Source organism: Eumetopias jubatus, unplaced genomic scaffold (assembly GCF_037043125.1).
Source record: "Eumetopias jubatus isolate StellerSeaLion01/CBP00866 unplaced genomic scaffold, mEumJub1_p1.0 scaffold_10, whole genome shotgun sequence".
Lineage (NCBI taxonomy): Eukaryota > Metazoa > Chordata > Mammalia > Carnivora > Otariidae > Eumetopias > Eumetopias jubatus.
Window position 1 is genome coordinate 114,949,220 of NW_028274816.1, and position 17,395 is coordinate 114,966,614.

Here is a 17,395-nt window from a genome sequence, read left to right on the forward strand (position 1 = left end):
CTGGCCGCTGGTCGCCGGTCCTCTTAGGAGGATCCCACATGCCAGCCGAGATTCTTTTTTGTCTTGCCGTTTTAAAAGCGCAGGGCCAGAGGGTCCACTGTCTCCCTCTGGGTTATCTCTGCCGAGAGGGAAAGAAATCACGGACAGCCCCTTTCTTCCTGAGAGCAGGATAGGGTTTCCATTTGCCGTCCGCCGGAATGCGGGCTTGTGGGCCGGTGGCGCGTAACAGGCATATTTAATTATTTTTTTAAAACTCTTTACGTACTTTCCTTGTTCCAGCTGATTATTTAGGCTTTGTGCAGCGTTTAGCATTTAGACAGTTCCTTTACTTGAGAACATCTGTAGGGGATAGGAGAGTGTGTCTTTTTTTTTTTTTTTAATTTCACCTTATAGAAAACTAGATGCTCCTTTGCTCTGTGGTTCAAAACTGGGCAACGGACAATGACCACCCCTACGAAATCTTTCGTGGAGAAGCAGAAGGGAAAATGTGCTTTGTGAGGATGGGAGCAAAGACTGCCCCAGGCTCTGTGGAATTCATACCAACTTAGCACCAGCTCTTGATCCTCACAGTAGTCGCACGAGTAGGCAGAGCACAGTCATTTGTGTTTATCAGAATTGGAGCTCTGGGATATAAATAGTTTCAGGCCCTGCTGTTCTATCCTCCCAACCAGGCCTCCCAACTGAAACAGAGCTTCTTCAAGGGGGGGCCTGCTTCTTGTGCCCATGCCATGCTGTGTTCAGATGGGCTCTGTGACTGGGGTTAGAATGTTCTCCAGCACTGGATACTTTCCACCACCAAACATGCTTTCACTCTTATCTCAGGGGAGCCCTGCAACAACTCTGTGAAATAGGCCTATTTTATGGGTGGAAAAAGTGAGGCATAGAGTATTTACCAAAGGTCAAAAAGTCACCGAAGCATCACAAATAAGAGTGTGAAGTAAAAGGTAGAATAATACAGATAAAGACTGGACCACAGAATCCAGTCATGCTTTCCCCCTTCCCTGATCTCACTAAACCATGCTTTTAGGGGCTTACAAACCAACTCTTGTTGCCTAGCCCACCACTCTGTCCTATCCTTTCATAAATCAGAGCCTAACTTCTGATATCAGAAATAATTTACTTCTGTCAACGTAGAAGATGAAGCTGTTACCCTGAGTGACCGTCATGACAGAACAAAACCACGAGACCAGACTGCATTTATGGATAAATATATTAGCAAATAAATACATTTCTCAACATAGTGCCTGATTCAAGCGTCTTTCTGTCTGGTTCAGATATAAATACCCATGTGGGTGCCTAGGTGCTAGTTCCCCACTGACTTTAAGGGAAGAAGTTTCCCAGGTAGGGTCCTGTGCCCACTTAGCTCCCACATTCACATTCCAAATGGGATAATGCCTGAGGAGCCGGCAATAGTCCAGCTGCCCTGGGGTGAATGTTACCCTCAGGAGGCTCCTCGGCCCTTGCCCACTCGGGTACCAGCTACCCGGGCCAGATGTCCTGCATGCACAACCTCTTGCATGCACACCTTCCTGGGTGTCCCTGGCCTGTATGGCTTATCATGGGAAGCTGGGCCTTGGAGCCATCTAAACCCAAATGTCCCACTTTGCTTTTCCTTTGTTTTCCCCTGTTCCTCATCCCTGCTCTGGGAAAACTCCCAGAGAAGAATTCGTTGTTGTCCTTGGTCAGCTGTAATTCTGTCTTTTCTACCTTCGTTTCATCCTCCCTCTTCTAGATGCAGTCCAGCAGAAATCCTCTTCTTTCCACCTACTTTGGGGCTTTGAGATAGGTAATCTCCAGGAAAGAATTTATTCCCTCCCCACTACCCCCCAACCCCCAGAGGAATTGGGGCTGCTGGAGTGACAAGGGAGTTTGAAAGTCAGAGGCTTCATCCCAGGTTCTTCAGGGTGCAGTACCACTTTAGGGACAGAACTCCACACCCTGGCTTCCCAGAGCCTCCCCTCTGACTTAATATAGTGGATCTGACAATTAAGGACAAGAAGGGAAAAACATTCTCCCTTATGCACCAGGGCAGGTACTGCCTGGAGAAGCTGCAGAGCCTCCCTTTTTAGGGTTCAGGGCTCACCTATGTTCCTGATCCTTTTGCAAAGAAAGGAAATGATAAAAGCTGGGGTTGCTGCTGATGCAGCAGCTTTACCAAGGAGTCAAAGCTGGTGTGCAGGACTCATCCAAGAAAGGAGGTAAGAAGGACCCACTGGCAGGTATGTACATGAGACTTGGGATGAGGAAGACCTGCCGGGCCTGGGGAAAGGAGCAGCACCTTTATAACACTTATCTACCCATATCTAGCTTCCTGTTCTCAAAAAACAGACTTTAAGGGAGCCAGCCCACATAGGTAGTAGCTGGTTGCCTGGCTGGACACAGACTTTGCCGCACTGCAGATGCATTCTGCACACAAGGTCCAGAGCTGGGAGCAGGGAACACCTGCCACCCACCGTCACCACTCCTCTTCTGGAGGTTCCAGGAAGTCTGGCAAAAAAAGAGGGCTGTTTTCTGAGGTCCTTTCTTCTCTCAGGAGCAGGACTCTGTGCCAGGTAGGGCCCGAGTCATCCGGAGCACGCTCTTGGTTGGAGCTAGGTCTGAGCATCTCACACAGCCTGTTCACACAGCTCCTCAATCTCCTCCTCTGAGCCTGCATTTAGAGAAAGGGGAGGAAAGAGGTCACTGAGGGTCAGGCCAGCCGCCTTCCTGTCCCACCTGCAAAACAGTATGGCTGGGAGAGAACCACAGAGAGGGAGGAGCAGGGAATGTGTCCAGAAGGGGCAATTAGCCTGAAAGCTGGGAGGGGCCCCAGGTGGGACACGGGGGAGAGAAAAACAAAAAAGCTAAAGAAAGAGAAACATATATAGCAACCAGTGTTACAAATACTTACTATTCGCTCATTAACCCAATAAATACTTATTAAGCACTTGTGAATCCGGCCTGTTATCATGTGCCAAATAGAAGAATAAGCAGGGACCTGATAATCTTGCAGGAAAGAAGGTGTGCATACAAAGGGAAATTATGCAGTGGGACAGGCCTGGATCATAAGACCTTTCCCGGAAAGGGGACAGATCATGTTCAAGTGGAGCAATCAGGAAGGGCTTCCTGAAAGTGAAGATAAATGAGCTGGTCCTGCAGAAATAGATAAGAACTGGATTTATGGGAATAGGAAGACAGCAGAATAGTCTGGGTTATAAGGACTGCAAGAAGTGTTTACTAGGTTTGGCTAAAGCATGGGGCAGGGGAAGGGAAGGGGAAGAGTGAAAAATAAAATGGGGACGGCAGATGGGGGCTAGCTGGTGCTAGAGCCTTGAAGGCCAAACCAGCCTCAGTTTTTCTTTACTATGGAGAAAACAGAACATGTGGAAATTTCTGGACAGCTTATGTGAGCAAGATGAGCCTGGCAGCAGCAGGCGAGCAGGGTCACTGTATGTGCAGGGCCCCCCCTTCATGGCCCTGTAAGAGGGGAGGGAAGAGCTAGGAGGCTCCTGCCTTGATCTTTAGGCTGCATCTAAGACGTGGGCAGGGGCCATCAGTTCTGAAGGAGAAGGTAAAAAAGCTCTCAGGGACAGAGTTAACAGAAACTGGCACTGACGGGATTTGAGGAGCAGGGAAGAGGGAGGTGTCGAAACCAGTTCTAAGTACGGGAGAGGTGGGGGTCTGGCTCCAGCAGCCCTGGAAGCACACACGTGACAGGGTCCGAATGGATCGTCAAACACATGGCCAAAGCTTGCTTTGCATGGCTCCATGGAAGCCATGATTTTCTCTACTGTAACTGTGTACATGCCTGTGACCCCACAGACCTGGATCTCCTGGTTGACAAGTTCCATGTCCTCAGAGGCTAGCCTGGAACCTAGCCCATAGTAAGCATCCAATGCAGGAAGAAAAAAGGAGGGAAGGAGTGAATGAATGAATGATAACAGCTCTAGGTCTTGACTGTAGGGTTCCTAGACCGTGAGGTCTTATATTTCAGGATATTTGGGTTCCCTTTTGGGGTGCCTAGTGATAGCTGTAGGCAAAGAGCTTTGTCATCCACACCATGGGAGAAGATGGGGAAAATGGGGAGGGGTGCTCTGGAGGAGGAAGAGGAGCATTTGAGCAAAGAAACACCCAGTTAAAACTGAGGGTTTACATTATCACAATTGGTTGTAGTACAATTATCAGGGATGCACTGAGGCCCCAGGAAAATGAGGCTGGTCTTATTAATATCGGTGCTTAGAAGGAAAGCCTTAGTTGTTCTTTTACCTCAGAGGAAGAGGAGAAACCCTAAGGACCCACAGGGATGCTGGGAAGCACCCATGATCTTTTTTTTCTTTTCTTTTCTTTTTTTTTTTCTCTTTCTTTCTAATCATTTACACAGCTCTTCTCATATGGCCTAGTGTTATGATATCTGCAATTATTTCTCCTACAAGACCTCATATTGCCCAGAATTATAGCTATCAGTAATTACTTCTCCGTGCTCTCCTCAAGAGCAAGGAACACTTGTTGGCCTTCTTTGTATTTAAAGCTGATAATTGGGGACACCGGCTCAGTCAGTGAAGCACCTGACTCTTGGCTTTGGCTCAGGTCATGATCTTGGGGTCGTGGGACTGAGCCCCACGTCAGACTCTGCGCTCAGCAGGGAGTCTGCTTGAAGATTCTCTCCCTCTGCCCCTCCCCACTCTCTCTCTCTCTCTCTCTCTCTCTCAAATAAATAAATAAATAAATCTCTAGAGCTGATAACTGTGTGCACAGCTTTACTAATTATTACAATACTGAAACACTTACATTGGAGCTGCTGCCTCAAACCACCTAGGTGCTTTCTGATGTTTCATCCACACGGGCGCTTCCCCTGAGAGCTCCCTCTGGTCTGGCAACTAAAGGACTATCAGCGGGCAGAGTCACAGCACTTCAGGCAGCATCCTATGCTATGCCCGTTGTTCAATATTTTGAATGCTACCCCACTGCCCCACTGCCCCCTTCACAGCTTCTGTCAACCCCTTGTTGGCTGACTTCCCCCAGGCTGCAATTACCTCCAGTATCCTCTCCTCATCACACCCTCTCCCCCTGAAAACTCACCAGGCTGCGCTGGTGGCACCTGGCAGTGTGGGTAAGGGCATGGCCTGCCCTCTGGGGTGCCAGATCTCCGTTCGGAAGGCCCCTCTCCAGGTGGGTGTGGTCCGAGGGACTGGCGTGGAGTCAGACACAGCCACACCGGCTGTGAACTTGAGTAACAAGGGCCTGGGCTTTCTGGTAGCAGCCTCCTGTCCAGGCCTGGAGGTCCAAAGATCAATGGGTGGGCCTCCGGGGACCAAGGGTATGCCAAGCTGGTACTGTAGTGGGGAAAAATCTGGCAAGCTGGGTGTGCAGTCAAGTCCTGGGGCCGAGAGGCTGGGGTGAGCTCTGAGAGGCCCCCCCGCCTTTTCCTTTGTGGGTGTCGAACAGGGAGGCTGGATTTCTGCAAATGGAAGAGGCTGCTGGGACTGGGGTTGGTGGCATCAGCTGGACCTAGGGCTGCCTCCACGAGGGCCCTGGGCCATTGTGGGTTGGGGAGCTGCCCTGAAGGGGCAGTTGGATTGGATCTGGCAGCTTGCTGATCAGGGGAAGGCAGCTCTGGCTGGGGCTGTGTCCGAGGAATGGCAGGCCTGGCCTGGGAGACCCCAGTTTCTGGGCCAGGCTTCCGGCCATGCCACTGGAAGCGTTTTTTGTAGTGGTGGTGCCGGTGGCGGTGGTAGTGGATGTGGCTGGAAACCTGGCTTTCCCCTGTGGGCACCACTGAGTCCAAAGACCGGGGCCGAGAGGTCACACTAGGCTGAGTCTCCTCCCCCCGGGGCTCCCCTTCCGGGCTGCAGTATACCAAGGGGTCAAAGTCACTGCTCAGGGAGCTGCGGAAGGTAGAGCTGCTGCCGTGGATGCCCTGCAGACTGATGTCCGTGCAGTTGACCACTGAGTCACTTGAGGAGCCGTGACAGGGCCCCGAACTGGAGTCACTGGCGGGCCCATCTGCCATGTAGCCACTGCGTTCTGTGCGATAGCTTTCTCCAGAACCGCTGCTGTCGTGAGGCCTGGCCCGGCGTGGGGGTGCTGGGCAAGCAGAGGGGTGCTGCGAGGTGCCTCGGAGGTGGCTCAGCCCCCAGCCGTGCGCATAGGGGTGCTGGGCCACTGCCAGGTGCTGCGGCTCGCCTGGAGCCCTGGGATGTGCAGCTCTGGGGAGGCGGTGGTGCCGGGGGGCCGCGCCTGGCTCGTGGGACATTAGGAAGGGACCGGGTCGTGGGGGCCGGGCCACTGCACTCCGGGAAGGGCCCAACAGGTAGGCAGCAGGTAGGTGGTAGTGGGCATGGCCAGGATGCTGGCGAATGAGGTGGAGTCTCCGACCTGGTTCCTGGTAAGATCGAGAGGGTCCCAGGGATTGAGAAAACGAATCTCCCTCTGGAAGAAAGAACAAAAAGCATAGGTGTTTGAGTCCACAAACCTGTGGAAGGTGGCAGCACTACACCTATTTGAGCCCACATAGCCTGCGTGTTCAGTCAGAGTTGGGGGACCAAGTTACACTCCTAATCTGCCTATGCCCTGGGATGCCCGGTTCCTTCCAGTCAGTCTCTCTCCCTGGGAGTCCACTATGCATGTCCATCCCTGCTCCTCCCACCAGCCCATGTGGGGCTCTTTCACTCAGGGCCACCACCGGCCCGTAGCGCACCTCTGGGTAAATTAGAAAAAGGCTCTCTTTCCTCAAGATACTTCACTTTCATCTTTTAGGAAATTCTCCTACTATCCTGGTTTTGTTAGAACAAGATACTTTATTGCCAGAAAACCAGAATTATAAATACACAAACTATCTAGGTTTAGGATCAACAAAGTTGTCATGAAAATACAAACAATTTTTAAAGTAATAAAGAAGTCTACGATGTGAATGGTGCCCCCCTTCATATGAGGCTCTCTTGAACAGTGCACAGCCTAAAGAACTATTAAGGCAGACCTGCTTTCTCCTCAGCTTCAAGGCAACACCCTCCGTCAGAGGGCAGCCTTGTCCTAGACCCCTCTGGCTGCACACAGGGGACTGCTTGGCCCACCTCCTACCTACGATGTTGAACATGCAGAGAGGGCAAGTCCGATGCTGATGTAGCCAGGGGTCCACACACACACGATGGAACTCATGGAGGCAGGAAATGACCCGTAGCTCCTGCAGAACACAGGGGGATCCAAACCAAAGTTATCTGTAGCTACAGCAGTAGAACCAGACCTCTCCTTCTTGCCATGACCTTCTTGTAAAATACCACATAGTAGAATAGAAATGGTAAGAGCTTTGGTGTCAGGAAAGCGTGGATTTTGCCACCTAGCTGCACGACCTTGAGCAAGTTCCTTAACAGATAGTTTTCTGCTCTAATATGAGGATAAAAACTGAATCTACCCCCACCGTGCATTGTCATGAGGCTAAAATGAGATCATGCCTCTACGGCACCCACTGCAGAGCCTGGCACGCGGTATACACTCAACAAGGACTAGTTCTCTTTCCCTGGAAGACCAGGAAAAGAGCCAGACCTCAGGGCTGTCCCCTCCCTCTGCCTCACGCAAGATACACAGGACACAGATGCAACCAGAGCACGTGCAGCGGCCTTCAGTGCCTCACCTGGCCTCCCACGCTCCAGCTTCCCTCCCCAGCCCGGTCACGGAGGGCAAGCACGAGGCCTGCCTTACCTGGCCCTCAGAGAACTCCTCCAGGCAAATGGCACACACGGGGGCTGAGCTACAGCTGCTACTCGAGTCTGGCCATTCAGCCCGAGCCCTCCTGCAGCTGGCCTGGTACCTCCTGGTGGCCAGCTGGCTGATGGCCCAGGCTGTTCGCTGCTGAAGGGGATCCTGGGAAGAGGGGTGGGGCTCAGGATAGGGCAAGGACTCCTCTCCCCTCACCCCTGGACCTCGGTCTGTACTCGGTTCCCAGTCACCCAGTGAGATCACATGGCTGATTGACTACCCCTAGGAGTCTGTCCCCTTCCAGCTCATACGTGGCTCGGCCAAGCCAGCCAAGTCCTCCCACCCCACCACCCCCCATCCATACCATCAAGCTTTCCTTTCCTTGATGGCCCAGGAGAGGTTTTTCATCCAACTGCCTGCTTGACATCTTAACTTGGATATCCAATAGGCCCATCAAACTGAATTTCTAATCCCATTAACCACCCAACAACACACCCATCCTCCCCCCTTAAAATTTAAGTCAGATCATGGTACTACTTCTGCTCAAAATCCTTCTAGTAGCTCCCACTTCACCAGAGTGAAAAAACACAGTCCTGCCAATGGATTCAGCAGTCCAGCAAACTCCTGTCCTCACCTCCTGCTCTGCCCTCTCACTCACTCTATTCTGGGCACATGGCCCCCTAGCTGTTCCTCCAACATACTGGGCACACTTGTGCCTCAAGGCCTTTGCCTCTTCTGTGCTCTCTGTCCGATCACACTCTCCCCAAATATCTGCACATCCGACCCCCTCACCCACTTAGGGTCTCTCCTGTAAATGCCACCCTCACAATGAAGCCTTCTCTGGCTTTGTTTTTACAAATTAACCCTGTCCCTTTACATTCCCTCTTCCTTCTTCTATTTTATTTTTCTCTCTGGCACGTACCACCATCCAAAATACTACATCGTTTATTTATTTTGTTTATTGTCTATCTCTTCCTATTAGAATGAAAGCTCCCTGAGGGATGGGATCTTCTTTTTGTTCACCGGGCTATCGCCAACGCCGGGAACCGTGCCTGGTCCATACTAGGAGCTCTCGCTATTTGCTGAATAAATAAATGAATGGGCAAACCTATGAGGAGGGGCTGCTGGAGATCAACAAGTCAGATGCCAGGGTATTTAGATGTAAATGATTTCAAGAGCATAAGGGCACCTTCTTTCCTCCTTTTCCCTTCCTGCTCTTTACCGTCCCACACCCAGGAACATGCCCACTTCCACCAGGGAGCCCACCCGGCTCACCGGCCTGCTGTGGTGGGGGCGGCACCGGAGACGCAGCACTGAAGCCAGGATGACCACAAAGATGGTGCCCACCACTGTCAGGAGGATCCACACATCGTAATCTGGCTGCGGGGGTGAGCGGAGATGCAAAGAGTCATACTTCTGGAAGGAGCTGGGCCACTCTGGGAGAAACTCAGGTGCCGAGGAGACAGAGAGCTGGAGATCCCCTTGAGTCTTCCAGCAGAGGGGACGAGGTGGGGAGGAACATGCAGGTGGGGCTAGGTGGTCCCTCTCTGCCCACAGGCACTCACAAGAGAGGGTCCTCCAGAGGTCAGCTGCCAGAGGTACTATCTGAAGACCCGCGTGCTTGGGGGAAGAGGAAAGGGACTCCCCTGCAGAGTGGGAGCCTCCCGGGACCAGCTGGGTGAGACTTCTAGCTGGTGGAGAGACAGCAGCCAGGGCATCAGGGGCTGGGGGCCAGGGTTTCATTCTGGCTCTGCTACTCTGTGCCATGAAACCACAGAGCTGAAAACAACTTTACAACTCAGCTGGCCCAATCTATTCATTCCGCAGATGAAGCCTGGAGGGGGAAGAAACTTGTCCAGAAGCACACAGCTGGTGGATGAAGTTGAACTGTAGGATTTCTAAATTCTCTTTGGTTCCAGGAGTCCAGGGGCTTTTGATGGGAGTCGCCACAGGACGAAGTGGCGGTGAGGATGCGTGCCAGGGCAGGGTCTGGAGATCTGGCGTGCTTACCCAGGTTGGGGGCTCCTTCAGCTCAATCCTGACGTGGGCCTTGCGGTTCTTGTACACAAACTCCATCAGCTTCTCGGCATCCTTACCCCAGATCAACACCACCGGCCAAGTCAGCCCCAGGGGCTGCTGCAGCTGCAGGAGAGAAAGTGCCCGCAAGGGCTGCTGTGTCCTGACTTGTCTTTCCGCAGGTGACTTTATCTCCCTCCATCCAGCTCCCTCCTCAAACACCCCAATGTCCCTGGGTACCTGCTCAGCAGCAGCTCGATCCTCCGTGATGTCAAAAAGGACGGCGCTGGCTCCTCGCTCCCCCGCCATCCGGGCCTGCAGAGACACACAGCAGAGGTCCCGCTGGGGTCAGGGGAGGACACAGCCCACCCATGCCCTGACCCAACCCTCACACGTCTATCCCTTCCTAGGACGTTGCACACACCGCATCTCTGCACACTCCTCTATGACACATGCCAGAAGGCAGTGGGACGAGGATCCCTGTCCTGCCCTGAGCTCACCCAGCTCCCACTGCCTTCAACAACAACATTCAATCCTTCCTTTTGTAATCAAATAAACCCTTAACAAGGACTTAGTAGGTGTCAGGTTGTGGACTAGACTCTAGAGCTAAGGACAAATAAGACATCTCCCTGCCCTCAAAGTACCACAGGTCTGCCTTCACCAAGAGCTGTGAGAACAGAAAGCAGGGAATGACCAGCACCCCCAGGGAGTGGGGAAGGGTGACCAGTCCCCAGTACAGAGAGGGAGAAGGGGAGAAAAGACAGATGGAGAGCTCCTTCAGAATAGAGCTGGGCTTTCCAAGGTCCAACCCTGCCTGACGAGAGGAGCCTGCAGGGCATCCCCCAGAGGCCTGGGACCCTGCTGCCACCCAAGGTCTCCGTGGCAGAGCCCCAGGCTCAGCCTGTTCCTTGGTGTATCTCTCCCTGCCACACTCTAGTTTGTCAACACGTTTCCTGGCTCCAATTCAAGGACTTAAGGGGTCCCTGTCCAGTGTTCTGTCCCTGCGCCCCCTCCCTGAGGTGGCACTGGAGACTCAGTGGGGAGGAAGCTGAGGGGCTGTTCCCACAAGGGCACAACCGTGCGTGCGTGCTCGCCAAGGCTCCAAGAGCAGGCGCGGGGCGGCGGAATCTAGCCAGGCAGGCAGAGCAGAGCAGAGCCAAAAAGAGAAATAAGGCAGGAATCTAGCAGCTCTGGGTGTGGGGTAAGAGACGGGGAGATAAGAGCAAGGGCTGGGTGGAAGCATAAGGGCAAAGGAGCAAGACAGATGCTACCTTGCCTCGGCGTCGGGCCGCCCTGCCCAGCACCGCCACTCGCCAGCCTTTCTCCCCAAAGCCCAGGCTTATCCTGTAAGGGTATCAAGGCTGGGACCTCGTGACCCTGGGGGCCTGCTGAGTCTTTGGGGCTGGGCTGCAGCACCGAAGGAGTTAATCCCTCTGCCAGCAGCGGTGGCAGCAGAGGAGCCTACTTACACGCTCAGGCCTTTGATCTCTGCTTTCCTTCCCTGGGGAGAGCCTGTCTGGGCAGGTCTCCTGCCTGGCAGGCCCAGGGAGCGGCTCCTGGCTCCTGCTCCTCACTCCCCAGGAGGCAGCAGGGACCAGGGGGCCCCTCAGAACAGCCTACAGGCAGGGGAGCCCTGGAAGGTGGTGGAGACACTCTAGTGAGGCCCTGTTTGGGGTCAGGAGGGTGACTTTCCCCCTTCCTCCCTCCCTGAGTTGCTGAGGAGCCTGGCTGGACCACTGAGCAGCACCCAGGCCCAGCCCAGGCCCAGGCTCGCCAACCTAACTGACTGGAAGTTCACAGGACTCCAGAATGGAATCGCTGAAGAAATTAAGAGGTCTCGGCCTTCGGTGTCCTCCTGCCTGCTTACTCCCAGGAAGTCCAGCCCAACTAGGGGACCTCAGACAAAGAGAAGCTCTCCAGGCTTCAGAAACCCCCAAGCCAGGGTACAGGAGCAGCCCCAGAGGACAAGGAGAGGGGCTCCCACTGCTAATGTCACAGTCTAGGACTTGGCCAAGGCATGGGGAGGTCACCCCAGTAGTGAAAGATTTGACTCCTGGATCTTGCACGCTGCCAAGGCCTCATGTTTCTCATGCCCAGATTGAGACCCTACACCCAACCCAGCCTGGAAGAGCATGAGGGAAGGGCACAGTCTTCCTTCTCCAGAGATTTTCTTACTTTCCCCAGCCCCCCTCTCTTTGAAGGATTGGGGTAGGAACAGTGGAAAGTAATTACCCTGATGTTCAAACACCCCAGCCCATTACAGCCCATAATTACAAAGTTGTAAAAGAGATCAAAGAGAGCATACTGGCCAACAGGGGAAACAAACAGGACTTTCAGGCAGTGGGTACCTGTGTCCAGAGTTCTAGGAATCAAACAGCAAGACTTGGGGCCAGATGGCAGCCCACACTCCAGTCTATCTGCACCCAAGGAAATGGGAGAGAGGGAAAGAAGCACTTCTTCGGAGACTGGAATCTGGAAGGTAGAGAGGGTGGGTGGGCCCTCTGCATGGGAAGACTGGGCTCTAGAAAAACAATGCAGAGATCTCTTTGGGAGCTGCAAAGAATCAGCCAGCCCCCTTCTGGCTGCCCATGGCTTCTAGCCACCGGAATCAGTACACTGCGGGAACTGTACATGACCCTCTTCTCCTCTGTGGGCTGTAGGTTTCCTCTCTGGACACAGTGGCAGTCTCTGTCCTCTTCTCCTCATCAAAGACTGACCGAGGACCTACTGTGCCCAGGGCACCAAGCCAGGGAAGGCCAGGCCCTCTAGAACAACTCATCATCTAGTTGTAGAGACAAGGCATATACATAACATAATGTTGATAACGTTCTAGAGTATAAATGAATGAAATAGGCCAATAGTTCCCAAATCTTTCTTCACTGCAGAAAGCCCTTCCCTCCACTCCCCCTACCACACACACACACACACACACACACACACACACACACACGATCTGACACAAATCTTCAATACACAATAAAAGTGAGCTGAGTTTGAGGATGGGGGTGGAGTGAAGAAAGAGCCTTGGTTTCCCCCTCCCCTAAAACCTGGTGTGTAGAGCAGACAGAGACCCTGGCAGTGTGCCAGAAGAGAGGGAGTTCTGCCCCTAATGGGCTAGCTGGGCTGGGCCAGGCAGGAAAGATTCAGTAGTAGAGGTGGACTTCATCTGGGCTCGAAAGCAAGGGTAGGAGGAAGGAGAAGGGATATAACCTACACTGAGACCCACTCTGCCCAGACTGCTCAGGTGTGGGTCCTGAATTTGCTACCAACTATTAGCTGTGAGACTTTGAGCGTGTCACTTAACTGCTGTATGCCTCAGTTTTCCTTTCTGTAAACTGGGGATAATAATGGGACCTACTTCACGGGGTTGTTTTGCAGACTATATAAATTAAACCACATAAAGCCTTATCATAGTACCTGGTACATAATTAGTGTCCCTTAAGTATTAGTTATTGTCATATCAGCTATTACTACATGCTTTGGGTACATGAGTTCATTTACTCCTCACAACTCTGTAAGACAGTCCATCCAGTTTTGAGTTGAGAAAACCGAGGCTCAGAGAGACTGAACAACTTGCCCAGCAACACACAGCTGATAAGCAATGGAGGCAGGATTCCCACTCAGGACTTCAGTCTTCCAAGTGCCTGATTACCAGGTAGTGGTCTCTATGGTAAGAGAGGCAGGGCCTTGCCTCCAGAGCCAGCTCCTTCCACCAGGTAGAAGGCCATCGCTCTAGTCCAGGCATGAGGTGTTTAGGGCCTGGGTAATCACAAGGATGGCTGTGGAGTTGCTAATAGAGAAACAGAAACCAATTTGGATGACTAGATAGGCAGGGGTTGGGGGATGGGGGGCAGAGACAGGAATGGAAGAGTCCAGAAAAATTATGGTGAGGGTTTCAGAGAAGATCAAGAGAGGTGCCAATGAGAGAAAATACCCAATCTTGTTAACTATAAAAGCATGGGATGATGATGAGAATAATTGTGATCATTTATTGAGTGATTCCTATGTGCTTGGCATGGGGCTAAGAGCTTCTATCTGCACTGTCTCATTAAATCCTCATAACTATTTTATGATGTAAGTCCCATTATTATTCCGCTTTTACAGATGAGGAAACAAGAGGCCCAGAGAGGTGAGCTAAAATGTCCAGGTCACACTGAGGGGCAGTGGAGATGCCAGGCTTCAGGCCCAGGGCTGACCAGCTCAAGAACCCAAGCTCTGTTGATGGTGATGACACCACTAATACTAATAGATATTCCTGAGCAGAGCTGATTGAAGTCAGCAGTTTTCAAGCTTTTATCGCTAAAACCCACCTTTCCCCTATGCCTCCCACAAGCCATATATTTTTTATTTTTTAATTATCTTTAAAGATTTTATTTATTTATTTATTTGAGATAGAGAGCGAGAGAGAGCATGAGCAGGGAAGGGGCAGAGGGAGAGGGAGAAGCAGACTCCCCGCTGAGCAGGGAGCCTGATGCGGGACTGGATCCAAGGACCCTGGATCATGACCTGAGCCAAAGGCAGACGTTTAACCGACTGAACCACCCAGGCACCCCAGCCATATATTTCTTTTTAATGTTTTACCAAACTAACTGCACTTATTATGTACAATTTATTTTCCTATGAGATAACTTGTAACCAAAAGCAACAAATATTTTAGCTAAACTTGTGAGACTTATGAAATCTTTGAAGTAGCCTCCATCAGAGACCTCCATTACTACCTTCACAAACCTCCTTTGGGCCAGGAGACCCCAGGTAGGAGCTGCTCGGTGAGGTCAAAGGATGAGGCCTGAGGGAAGCCTTGCACCTGACCCGTTGTAGAACTCCCAGGGCGAGCTCGCCCCCAGAGACGAGGAGAAGCCCCGCCCACAGAGGCGAGGAGAGGCCCCGCCCACAGAGGCGAGGGAGAAGCCCCATATGAAGAAGCCGAGGAGCGCGTGCGGGGGCAGGAAGCATGAGTGGCGACCGCAAAGGCTGTGGAAGAAAAACAAGTCCCAGAGCAGCAGCCAAGGCACTTCTTCTGAACCCCTAATGGTTTTTTGTTTCTGTGTTGGTTTTAGCTCAGGCACTATCTGGTACTTGACATACATCATTTTTATCCTCACAATGATCACTGGGGTAGAAAATAAAAGCCCCATTTTATGGCGGAGGAAACAAAGGCGCAATATGGTAAAGTGCCTCAAAGACCACCGACCATCTGCTCCTTGACTTGCGAGCCTCTGGGCACGTGCCTTATTTCTCCCCCCGAAGTGTGCTCCTCCAAGGGCCAGAAGGAAACCTCCCGCGTGGAGGGCATCCTGCCGTGGCCCGGTGTTCCCAGGTATGGGGAATCATACACTGCTCTAGAAGAACAGCAGAGCTTTTCTGAGCCCTTCTTCCTCCATCTCTCTCCCCGCCCCCACCTCGGCATCTCACACACACAGGCACGCACGCACACTCTCTGCCCTCACACTCATACTACCAAACACTAGGCACTCATCTACCAAATGAATAAATGAATGACATCTGCCCATATCCTGTAAAGCAAGGGAAGTGAAATAGCCAAAAGCAGGGTAACTTCAAAATTCTGCCATTAAGGACCCACACAGTCTTTTTTTTTTTAAGATTTATTTTTTGGGGGGGGCAGAGGGAGAGAGAATCCTGAAGCAGACTCCTCACTGAGCACGGAGCCCACTGAGCACGGAGCCCAGTGAAGGGGGGGGCTCCACGTGGGGCTTGATCTCACCACCCCAAGAACATGACCTGCGCTGAAACCAAGAATCGGCCACTTAACGAGTCACCCAGGTGCCCCAAGACCCACACAGTCTTGCATAGAAACCATGCTCTTTCCTCTTCCAGGTGTGTCCTGGCCCCCATTTCCCACATCCCCACGTGGCCCCCTTCTGCATCAGCACGGCCAGCCTGGCAGAGTATCTTCACCCACAGGGCACCTGGGTGGCTCAGTCAGTAAGAGTCTGCCTTCGGCTCAGGTCATGATCCCGGAGTCCTGGGATCAAACCCCACATGGGGCTCCCTGCTCGGCAGGAAGCCTGCTTCTCCCTCTCCCACTCCCCCTGCTTGTATTCCCTCTCTCCCTGTGTCTGTCTCTGTCAAATAAGTAAATAAAATCTTTATTTTTTTTAAAGATTTTATTTATTTATTTGAGAGAGAGAGAGAATGAGAGATAGAAAGCACGAGAGGGAAGAGGGTCAGAGGGAGAAGCAGACTCCCTGCTGAGCAGGAAGCCCGACGCGGGACTCGATCCCGGGACTCCAGGATCATGACCTGGGCCGAAGGCAGTCACTTAACCAACTGAGCCACCCAGGCGCCCCGTAAATAAAATCTTTAAACGAAAAAAATAAAAGGGGGCGCCTGGATGGCTCAGTCGTTAAGCGTCTGCCTTCAGCTCGGGTCATGATCCCAGGGTCCTGGGATCGAGCCCCCCCATCAGGCTCCCTGCTCCGTGGGAAGCCTGCTTCTCCCTCTCCCACTCCCCCTGCTTGTGTTCCTGCTCTCGCTCTCTCTCTCTGTCGAATAAATAAATAACATCTTAAAAAAAAAAAAAGAATTTCTTCACCCACGTGTGGGGCCACATCCAGAATCCCGTCCACAACCCTGCCCCCCTTGGTGGGCTCGCGGAAGAACGCAGGCTGTTTTCTTGGGACTCCTGGCTCAGGAAGCAGACCTCAGGAGGATCAGGAAACCCCCAGGGGGATCTGGGCCTCAGCACAATGAGCAGGTGCACCGGCTAGAGCTGGGGACTGTCAGCTTCCTCTTTTACCACACTGGGGAGCTGGACCCCTTGCCCCACGTCGACCTGAGTCTGCCGCACAGAATCTAACAACGCTCTGGCTTAGGTCACCATGAGAATCTTCTCATATACATTCAGTGTTCCCAGCCAGAATGGGAGGCAACAGGGCAGGGAGATTAAAAGCCCAGGTTTGGGAACTAGACAAGGCTTAGGTCAAATCCCAGCTCCACCCCTTCCTAGCTATCTCTTGCAAGTTACTTAGTTTTTTCTTTCTTTCTTTCTTTTTTTTTTTTAAGTTTCCTTATTCTTTTAGTCATCTCTACACCCAAGGTGGGGCTCAAACTCACAACCCTGAGATCAAGAGTTGCATGCTCCACTGACTGAGCCAGCCAGGTGCCCCAGTTACTTCAGTTTTCTGACCCTCACTTGTCTCACATGTCAAATAGAGAATAAAAATGTCTAGCTTTCCTGATTGTTGCGCAAAGTAAACGAGAGTATCTGTCCCACCTGGCCCACAGTCAGAGCACAGAGAACAGTAAGTAACGTTAGAGCAGGGATCACAAATGCACATGTTCACAGGGCCTCTGAGGTAGCAGGCCAGGGAGGAGCACGGCAAAGGGGAGAGCCCAGGTGCGGGGCGCGGGGAGGGCAGCTGTTGCCAGCCCCAGCCAGCTGTGCCCCATGGAAATGAAGAGCCCCCCATTTGCCATCTTGGAGGAAGAATGTGAACTGTTTACAGATAGGGCAACAGCTTCTGTTTCTGCTATTCTTGCATATGTTCAGTTAGTATTTCTGAGAGGTGGAAAAGCCCTTCAGCTGACCCCTTTTTGCTCTGATGCTGGGCAGGAGAAGGGGTCTAGGAACTTCCAGGTGATGGGGAAGGTTATGGGGCGGGGAGCATGCCCTAGATGACAGTCAGAAGGTTCTGCTGGTAGATCGTGGTTGGTGGGGAAAGGACGGGGGCCTGAATTTCCACCCCTC

General features: G+C 52.4%; 1 protein-coding gene across 1 annotated transcript in view; it reads right to left on the bottom strand.

The window, feature by feature from the left end:
• Positions 1-2,302: 2,302 nt before the first annotated feature.
• Positions 2,303-17,395, bottom strand: part of RNF43 (ring finger protein 43) — a 61,893-nt gene continuing 46,800 nt past the window's right edge. Inside the window, exons 3-9 of the mRNA XM_028109302.2 lie at positions 9,928-10,002; positions 9,682-9,813; positions 8,947-9,051; positions 7,675-7,836; positions 7,057-7,159; positions 5,059-6,408; positions 2,303-2,650 (exon numbers count right to left, since the gene is read on the bottom strand). Of these exons, the coding sequence (XP_027965103.2) occupies positions 2,607-2,650; positions 5,059-6,408; positions 7,057-7,159; positions 7,675-7,836; positions 8,947-9,051; positions 9,682-9,813; positions 9,928-10,002 (1,971 nt within the window). The 3' untranslated portion in view covers positions 2,303-2,606. The remainder of the gene's footprint in view (positions 2,651-5,058; positions 6,409-7,056; positions 7,160-7,674; positions 7,837-8,946; positions 9,052-9,681; positions 9,814-9,927; positions 10,003-17,395) is intronic.